Raw genomic sequence first — 10,123 nt, 5'->3', positions numbered from 1 at the left:
GGCAGGAGTTTGAGCAGGGTTAGAAACTCACACTAGCCCTGCTGCTGCTGCACCCAGCCCTGGGGTTCAGAACTCCCCTCAATGAAGTCTAGTATTATTATTATTATTATTATTGAAATAATCAGGAGCCAGGAGTCTGAGCAAGATTAAAAACTCACACTAGCCCTGCTGCTGCACCACCCAGTCCTGGGGTTCAGAAGCCCTGGGTTTCAGAAGACTCCCCTCAATGAGTCTAGTCTCTTATTAAGTATTATTAATATTGCAATGATCAGGAGGCAGGAGTTTGTGCAGGGTTAAGAAACTCAAACCACTAGCCTTGCTGCTGCCTGCACCCAGCCCTGGGGTTCAGAACAGCCCATCAATGAAAAGTCTAGTCATATGATTATTAATCTAGATTGCAATGATCAGGAGGCCAGGAGTTTGAGCAGTTAGAAACTCACACTAGCCGGCTGCTGCTGCACCCAGCCCTGGGGTTCAGAACTCCTCTCAATGAAGTCTGTTGTTGTTGTTGTTATTATTAAAATGGTCAGGGTTTCAGCAGGGTTGTTGTTTTTACACATTGCTGATTCTTCTTTTTAAAATGTGAGACGGAATTGGAAACTTACCCCCCCCCCCCTGCTCAGCAGCAACACAGTCCGAAATAAACCCGACTGATCCACGACTGAGGACTGTGACTGACAAACGGTATTATTTTGGTCATTAATAAATGCTGGTTAGTTGTTGGCCTTGCGTTAAGGTAGAGACAGGGTTACTGAACAAAGGTGTCTACTGTACTGGAACTAATAGAGTACCATGACAAATGATGGTGTCGATTTCCAAGCAGTTGAACAACCATGCTTTGTACGATGGGTATGGAGAGAACAGCTTGTACCTGGACGGACATTACAGGGTTAAACATGGCGAGTTCTCTGTGTTTTACAATGCTTCCCTGGTGCTTTACCAGAACCTCTCTGTGCTTCATAATGCTTACAATGCTTCCTCTGTGCTTTACCAATGCTTCCCTCTCCTTTGCTTTACAATGCTCCCCTATGCTTTGTGCAGACCAGACTCTGTGTTTTACAATGCTTCCCTGTGCTTTACCAGACCTCTCTGTGCTTTACAATGCTTCCCTGTGCTTTACCAGACCTCTCTGTGTTTACAATGCTTCCCTGTGCTTTACCAGACCTCTCTGTGCTTTACAATGCTTCCCTGTGCTTTACCAGACCTCCCTGTGCTTTACAATGCTTCCCGGTGCTTTACCAGACCTCTCTGTGCTTTACAATGCTTCCCTATGCTTTACCAGACCTCTCTTTGCTTTACAATGCTTCCCTGTGCTTTCCCAGACCTCTCTGTGCTTTACAATGCTTCCCTATGCTTTACCAGACCTCTCTGTGCTTTTACAATGCTTCCCTATGCTTTACCATACCTCTCTGTGCTTTACAATGCTTCCCTGTGCTTTCCCAGACCTCTCTGTGCTTTACAAATGCTTCCCTGTGCTTTACCATACCTCTCTGTGCTTTACAATGCATCCCTATGCTTTGCCCCCTCTCTGTGTTTTACAATGCTTCCCTATGCTTTACCAGACCTCTCTGTGCTTTACAATGCTTCCCTGTGCTTTACCAGACCTCTCTGTGCTTTACAATGCTTCCCTGTGCTTTACCAGACCTCTCTGTGCTTTACAATGCTTCCCTGTGCTTTACCAGACCTCTCTGTGCTTTACAATGCTTCCCTATGCTTTACCAGACCTCTCTGTGCTTTACAATGCTTCCCTGTGCTTTCCCAGACCTCTCTGTGCTTTACAATGCTTCCCTGTGCTTTCCCAGACCTCTCTGTGCTTTACAATGCTTCCCTGTGCTTTCCCAGACCTCTCTGTGTTTACAATGCTTCCCTATGCTTTACCAGCCCTCTCTGTGCTTTACAATGCTTCCCTATGCTTTGCAAGACCTCTCTGTGCTTTACAATGCTTCCCTGTGCTTTACCAGACCTCTCTGTGCTTTACAATGCTTCCCTGTGCTTTACCAGACCTCTGTGTGCTTTACAATGCTTCCCTGTGCTTTACCAGACCTCTCTGTGTTTTACAATGCTTCCCTATGCTTTACCAAACCTCTCTGTGCTTTTACAATGCTTCCCTGTGCTTTCCCAGACCTCTCTGTGCTTTACAATGCTCCCCTATGCTTTACCAGACCTCTCTGTGCTTTACAATGCTTCCCTACTTTACCAAACCTCTCTGTGCTTTACAATGCTTCCCTGTGCTTTACCAGACCTCTCTGTGTTTACAATGCTTCCCTATGCTTTACCACACCTCTCTTTGCTTTACAATGCTTCCCTATGCTTTACCAGACCTCTCTGTGCTTTACAATGCTTCCCTGTGCTTTACCAGACCTCTCTGTGCTTTACAATGCTTCCCTATGCTTTACCAGACCTCTCTGTGTTTTACAATGCTTCCCTGTGCTTTACCATACCTCTCTGTGCTTTACAATGCTTCCCTATGCTTTACCAGACCTCTCTGTGCTTTACAATGCTTCCCTGTGCTTTACCAGACCTCTCTGTGCTTTACAATGCTTCCCTGTGCTTTACCAGACCTCTCTGTGCTTTACAATGCTTCCCTGTGCTTTACCAGACCTCTCTGTGCTTTACAATGCTTCCCTGTGCTTTACCAGACCTCTCTGTGCTTTACAATGCTTCCCTGTGCTTTACCAGACCTCTCTGTGCTTTACAATGCTTCCCTGTGCTTTACCAAACCTCTCTGTGCTTTACAATGCTTCCCTATGCTTTACCAGACCTCTCTGTGCTTTACAATGCTTCCCTGTGCTTTACCAGACCTCTCTTTGCTTTACAATGCTTCCCTATGCTTTCCAGACCTCTCTGTGCTTTACAATGCTTCCCTATGCTTTACCAGACCTCTCTGTGCTTTACAATGCTTCCCTATGCTTTACCAGACCTCTCTGTGCTTTACAATGCTTCCCTATGCTTTACCAGACCTCTCTGTGCTTTACAATGCTTCCCTATGCTTTACCAGACCTCTCTGTGCTTTACAATGCTTCCCTATGCTTTACCAGACCTCTCTGTGCTTTACAATGCTTCCCTATGCTTTACCAGACCTCTCTGTGCTTTACAATGCTTCCCTGTGCTTTACCAGACCTCTCTGTGCTTTACAATGCTTCCCTATGCTTTACCAGACCTCTCTGTGCTTTACAATGCTTCCCTGTGCTTTCCCAGACCTCTCTGTGCTTTACAATGCTTCCCTGTGCTTTACCAGACCTCTCTGTGCTTTACAATGCTTCCCTGTGCTTTACCAGACCTCTCTGTGCTTTACAATGCTTCCCTATGCTTTACCAGACCTCTCTGTGCTTTTACAATGCTTCCCTATGCTTTACCAGACCTCTCTGTGCTTTACAATGCTTCCCTGTGCTTTCCCAGACCTCTCTGTGCTTTACAATGCTTCCCTATGCTTTACCAGACCTCTCTGTGCTTTACAATGCTTCCCTATGCTTTACCAGCCCTCTCTGTGCTTTACAATGCTTCCCTATGCTTTACCAGACCTCTCTGTGCTTTACAATGCTTCCCTGTGCTTTACCAGACCTCTCTGTGCTTTACAATGCTTCCCTATGCTTTACCAGACCTCTCTGTGCTTTACAATGCTTCCCTATGCTTTACCAGACCTCTCTGTGCTTTACAATGCTTCCCTATGCTTTACCAGACCTCTCTGTGCTTTACAATGCTTCCCTATGCTTTACCAGACCTCTCTGTGCTTTACAATGCTTCCCTATGCTTTACCAGACCTCTCTGTGCTTTACAATGCTTCCCTGTGCTTTACCACACCTCTCTGTGCTTTACAATGCTTCCCTATGCTTTACCAGACCTCTCTGTGCTTTACAATGCTTCCCTGTGCTTTACCAGACCTCTCTGTGCTTTACAATGCTTCCCTGTGCTTTACCAGACCTCTCTGTGCTTTACAATGCTTCCCTGTGCTTTCCCAGACCTCTCTGTGCTTTACAATGCTTCCCTATGCTTTACCAGACCTCTCTGTGTTTTACAATGCTTCCCTATGCTTTACCAGACCTCTCTGTGTTTTACAATGCTTCCCTATGCTTTACCAGACCTCTCTGTGCTTTACAATGCTTCCCTATGCTTTACCAGACCTCTCTGTGCTTTACAATGCTTCCCTATGCTTTACCAGACCTCTCTGTGCTTTACAATGCTTCCCTATGCTTTACCAGACCTCTCTGTGCTTTACAATGCTTCCCTATGCTTTGCCAGACCTCTCTGTGCTTTACAATGCTTCCCTATGCTTTACCAGACCTCTCTGTGCTTTACAATGCTTCCCTATGCTTTACCAGACCTCTCTGTGCTTTACAATGCTTCCCTATGCTTCCACTGTGCTTTATGCACTTTGCTGTGGGAAGCTTGTCTAAGGGCTGCAGTGCAGCAGGTTTGCAGCTGACACTTGGAGTTAACAGGTTACGTTGCAGATCAGTAACCTGCAAGTCGTTTTAAGTAACTGCAGTGTATACATAGCAAAGACTGTGACCAAAGAAAGGCTTTTATTCAGATTATTCCCCTAGCACCCCCTGCTCTAGTTAGACAGCAGACTGACGCTGACCCACTTGTCTTCCTGTGCAGCGGATGTGTGACTCCGCTGTGGTTAAGCGCTCTTTACGGAGGTGAAGAGAAGTTCTTTAGAAATCGAGAGTGAGGCTTGGCTGGTGTAATATAATAAAAGCAGGTGGACTGTGCCGGGCTGCAGGGCAGGGCGAGGTGTTTGTGGAGAGCATGTAGCGCAGGTTCAGGATCCACAGCTCGGATACAGAGAACTGCTGAGCAGGAGACAGGAGATCCCGGGGCTGTGGAGACTGGAGGATGTGAGAGTCTGTGCCTGTAACGATTGTCCTGGAAGCCTTTCATCAGCTCCAATAATTCAATATGAGAACACCTCTCAGGCCAGGCGTTGCAGAAACACTTCAATTAACCCTCTGAGTCGGGGAGCATAAAAGGACCAGTTTTGTGTCTTGGGAATCGCTTGTGTTTCATGAGGTCAGAAATCTTAAATAAACCAGAAATGAACATCAATGTGTGTATCATCAGATCATGAAGTGTTCACCAGGGCTGGGAATAAGACTCCTATTGCACAGCAGTGTCACCCAGTCCAGGTTTTACTACCAGCTTGATCAGCCCCAGTGTGTCTAGGCAACAAGCTCAGGTGTGTCTTCTTAAACTCTTAGTAAAACTAGAAGTAGGTCAAACTGCTGTGCAGTGGGAGTCTTATTCTCGTCCCTGCTCAGTATCTGTAGCTAGTAGTTTGTATTGTGTTTCTCGCCCTGTGGAGCTGTCTCTTGCTGTGCTGTTCTCAGGGCAGTGTCTGTCCCCTGCAAGGCTCTTCACATGTGGTTTCTGTTTGTTTGATTGTAAGCAGTCCCATGATCAGGAGGGGCTGCCTTTGTCCCATTTGTTCAGGGATTATTCTGATCCGTGAGGCTCAGGCAGCTGTCAGTGTTACACAGCTGAGAGGCAGGAGGCGGCCGGCCCTTCAGTGGGGCTGTTGTGTCCTGTCTGGCTGGTTAGTGTGACTGTCTCTGTCTCTGCTGATACACAGCATTGCTCGGACCACTGTGCCAACTTTACACAGAAGCAGCTTTCTGAAACACACCAGCCCTAGGCCTCTGAACTGTCATAAGGAAGTGATTGAAATGATCCGGTATCCAGGAGTTTGAGCAGCCCCTGTTAAATATGTTGTCCCTTCCATTCTAGCTGCATGAACAGCTCCTGACAGTCAACCTGCAGACACGCAGGTGAGGCTCATTCAAGTGTGATCAGTTCATTCAGAGCACAGTTAGCAGGGAGGCTGACTGTTCAAACTCCTGGCTCCTGTTGATTTCAATAATACACCTCAACAAGGGGACTTCTGAACCCAGGACTGGCTACAGGACTAGTGGAAGTTTCTATCCCTGCCCTGTTCTACTTAAACCACTATGTGCCTATGTGTCTCACTCCTGCGTGTGTCTCACTCCCTCTGTGTGTGTGTGCCTGTCTTGCTCCTGTGTGCATGTGTGTGTGTCTCGCTTCTGTCTGTGTGTGTCTCTCGCATATGTGTGTGCGTCTTACTCCTGTGCGTGTGTCTCACTCCTGTGTGCATGCACGTGTGTGAGTGTGTGTCTCGCTCCTGTGTGTGTGTGTGTGTGTGTCTCACTCTTGTGTGCGTGTTGCAGGTGGGGTATCCTGTTCTCTCACCCTCGAGACTTCACCCCGGTGTGCACCACAGAGCTGGGTCGCGCTGCCAGGCTGTCGGGAGAGTTTGCGAGGCGCAGCGTGAAGATGATCGCTCTGTCCATCGACAGTGTGCAGGACCACCTGGCCTGGAGCAAGGTAGGGAGCGGAGCGACTGTCCTTCTAAAGGGAGGAACAATCTGTTCATGATGTACATTCACCAGAAACTAGTACAGAAATTACAAACAAAACAATGACAAAGCAGCCAGAACGCTCCCCTACCCCCAAAACACAAGTATCAAAGAGGGAAAGAAATCCCAACATGTCAGCTTGATTTCAGAGTGGAGTTCAGCCCTGCACTGACTTGCACTAGACTCTCCAGACCTGTAGAAACATTCCTGGTGAATGTTTGGTATTGCAGCCGTTTCCTCGCCCTGCTTCTCCACTCTGCAGCTGTGTGTTTACAAACTCATTACTCATTGCCCAGGATTGCACAAGTCACTTTTCCATTGCCTGTATTTCCCACAGTTGGACGTTGACCCTGTAGCCATGGCGACAGGTTTCTAGGGAATAATACAGCCACATAGAATAGCTTACTAAAGACACACAAAGTAAGAGTCCCTGCCTGACGAGGGAGCAGGGAGGGGCGAGGGTGCATGGAGAGTCGAGGGGTGATGGTGCATGGAGGGGCGAGGGAGCAGGGAGAGGCGAGGGGTGAGGGTGCATGGAAGGGTGAGGGTTGAGGGGTGAGGGTACATGGAGGGGCTAGAGAGGGAGCAGGGAGGGATCTGTATGTGTATCTTCTCGGTGTGGGTCTAATTATTTGAAGACTACTGTACTTGTTAACTTTAACATATGCAGTAACAGAGCATCACAGGAACACATTTTGCCCCTGTGTGTAATTCTCTCTTTCTCTCTCTCTCTCTCTCAGGACATTGTCGCTTATAACGGAGAGGATCCCGGCTCCACACTGCCTTTCCCTATCATTGCCGATGAGAAGCGGGAGCTGGCGGTCCAGCTGGGAATGCTGGACCCCGATGAGAAGGACAAGGACGGCATTCCGCTGACCGCTCGCTGTGTGAGTGACACGACCCCCAACCCACTGTCTCGCTGCAGGCGTGGGAGCAAGACTCCCACTGCACAGCGCTTTGACCCATTCCAGGAGTTACGACAAGCTTGACCAGCACCAGTGTGCATCCGTGTGTAGCTAACGAGCTGCAGTGTGTCTGTTTAGGAATGGGTCACACTGCTGTGCAATGGGAGTCTTGCTTTACTGTTTTGGCAATCATGAAGATCGAGGCTGAAGAATATGAAAGAATGGGTTAGAAGTAGACTGTCCTCCTGTGTGTAGAAGCAAATGAGTGCTTGCTGGCTGTCTGTGTGTGTGTGTGCGCTCGCGCGTGTCTGTGTGTGTGCGTGTGTGTCTGAGTCTGTGTCTATGTGGGTGTGTGCGCATGTGTGTCTGAGTATCTGAGTGTGGGTGTGTATGTGTGTGTGTCTGTCTGTGTGCGTGTGCGCATGTGTGTCTGAGTGTGTGTGTGTTGAGAGGGGTGTGTGTGCACGTGTGTGTTGAGAGGGGGGTGTGTGTTTGTTTGTCGGTCCTAACTGTTCCCTGTCATCCCTCCAGGTGTTTGTCATTGGCCCTGACAAGAAGCTGAAGCTGTCGATTCTCTACCCTGCCACCACGGGGCGCAATTTCGACGAGATCCTGCGCGCGGTGGACTCTCTGCAGCTGACTGCGCAGAAGCGTGTGGCCACGCCCGTGGACTGGAAGGTGAGAGTGAGATGGGATCTTCAGCAGCACAGAGAGCTGCGCGGTATAGATTACACTCCAGGAATGGAAGTAAGACTCATATTTCACAGCAGTTTGATCCATTCCTGGTTTTACTGGGAGTTTAACAGGACACCCCTGAGCTTGTACCCTATATACACTGTGGCTGATCAAGCTCTTAGTAAAACCTGGAATGGGTGAATCTGCTGTGCAATAGGAGTCATCTTTCCATCCCTGCACTCTGCCACCTTGTGGAAATGCAGAGTATATGTGGGGCACTGATCTCAGGCAATGCCTTGCACCCAGAGCTGCGGGCGGATCGCATTCCAACGCGTTCCTGTTCTAACCGCGCAATCCTCTCTCCGCAGCTTGGTGACAGCTGCATGGTGCTTCCCAATATTCCCGAGGACGAGGCCGCCAAGCTGTTTCCTGCCGGCGTTTTCACCAAGGACCTGCCATCAGGGAAGAAGTACCTGCGATACACCCCTCAGCCATGAGGGGGTGTCGGGGCTGCCTTATGACAGAGCTGGACTCCTGACAACCTGCCAAACTGAGAGAGGGGGGGGGGGGGCGCAGAGAGTACATCACTACAGAGAGAGTTCAGATACATCCCTACAGAGTTCTTCTCCTCCTTCCCAGTCCTTTTCTAGTCTCTCTGTCTCTGGTGCGGACGGTGCATTCTTGACAATCAAGCTGAACTCTATATTCCTCTTTGCCTTTCCACAGGATGTACAATAGGTAGGACTGTCTTGATATTTGTTGCTCTGCGAATGAACATCATTTCAGTTTTTTAATTAAAATGAGTTGATTTAAGAGAATGTCTGGTCTTGGCTTATTTCAACGCCCACTCTGTCCTGAGTCAGTCCATCCTGTGTCCTCCTGCTCTCTACACTGTGTCTGTCTCCACTGTGTCTCACTGAGTCCTCCTGCTCTCTACACTGTGTCTGTCTCCACTCTGTCTCACTGAGTCCTTCTGCTCTCTACACTGTGTCTGTGTATGGACCAAGCACAGAGACTGTGTTATTGGATCACATTGAGATTGAAGAGTGTACAGACCAAGCACAGAGACTGTGTTATTGGATCACATTGAGATTGAAGAGTGTACAGACCAAGCACAGAGACTGTGTTATTGGATCACATTGAGATTGAAGAGTGTACAGACCAAGCACAGAGACTGTGTTATTGGATCACATTGAGATTGAAGAGTGTACAGACCAAGCACAGAGACTGTGTTATTGGATCACATTGAGATTGAAGAGTGTACAGACCAAGCACAGAGACTGTGTTATTGGATCACATTGAGATTGGAGAGTGTACAGACCAAGCACAGAGACTGTGTTACTGGATCACATTGAGATTGAAGAGTGTACAGACCAAGCACAGAGACTGTTATTGGATCACATTGAGATTGAAGAGTGTACAGACCAAGCACAGAGACTGTGTTATTGGATCACATTGAGATTGAAGAGTGACAGACCAAGCACAGAGACTGTTATTGGATCACATTGAGATTGAAGAGTGTACAGACCAAGCACAGAGACTGTGTTATTGGATCACATTGAGATTGAAGAGTGTACAGACCAAGCACAGAGAATGTGTTATTGGATCACATTGAGATTGAAGAGTGTACAGACCAAGCACAGAGACTGTGTTACTGGATCACATTGAGATTGAAGAGTGTACAGACCAAGCACAGAGACTGTTTTATTGGATCACATTGAGATTGAAGAGTGTACAGACCAAGCACAGAGACTGTGTTATTGGATCACATTGAGATTGAAGAGTGACAGACCAAGCACAGAGACTGTGTTATTGGATTGAGATTGAAGAGTGACAGACCAAGCACAGAGACTGTGTTATTGGATCACATTGAGATTGAAGAGTGTACAGACCAAGCACAGAGACTGTGTTATTGGATCACATTGAGATTGAAGAGTGTACAGACCAAGCACAGAGACTGTGTTATTGGATCACATTGAGATTGAAGAGTGTACAGACCAAGCACAGAGACTGTGTTATTGGATCACATTGAGATTGAAGAGTGTACAGACCAAGCACAGAGACTGTGTTATTGGATTGAGATTGAAGAGTGACAGACCAAGCACAGAGACTGTGTTATTGGATCACATTGAGATTGAAGAGTGTACAGACCAAGCACAGAGACTGTGT

At 47.8% G+C, this 10,123-nt stretch overlaps 1 protein-coding gene across 1 annotated transcript in view; it reads left to right on the top strand.

Moving 5' to 3' along the window:
• Window positions 1-8,767, top strand: part of prdx6 (peroxiredoxin 6) — a 13,774-nt gene extending 5,007 nt beyond the window's left edge. Inside the window, exons 2-5 of the mRNA XM_041270236.1 lie at window positions 6,186-6,342; window positions 7,115-7,261; window positions 7,811-7,957; window positions 8,323-8,767. Coding sequence (XP_041126170.1) covers window positions 6,186-6,342; window positions 7,115-7,261; window positions 7,811-7,957; window positions 8,323-8,451 — 580 coding nt within the window. The 3' untranslated portion in view covers window positions 8,452-8,767. The remainder of the gene's footprint in view (window positions 1-6,185; window positions 6,343-7,114; window positions 7,262-7,810; window positions 7,958-8,322) is intronic.
• Window positions 8,768-10,123: the final 1,356 nt, after the last annotated feature.

The sequence above is a fragment of the Polyodon spathula genome, chromosome 14 (genome assembly GCF_017654505.1).
Source record: "Polyodon spathula isolate WHYD16114869_AA chromosome 14, ASM1765450v1, whole genome shotgun sequence".
NCBI classification, from domain to species: domain Eukaryota; kingdom Metazoa; phylum Chordata; class Actinopteri; order Acipenseriformes; family Polyodontidae; genus Polyodon; species Polyodon spathula.
Note: the sequence above shows the minus strand (reverse complement) of the source record. Positions and strands in the feature narration are given on the sequence as shown.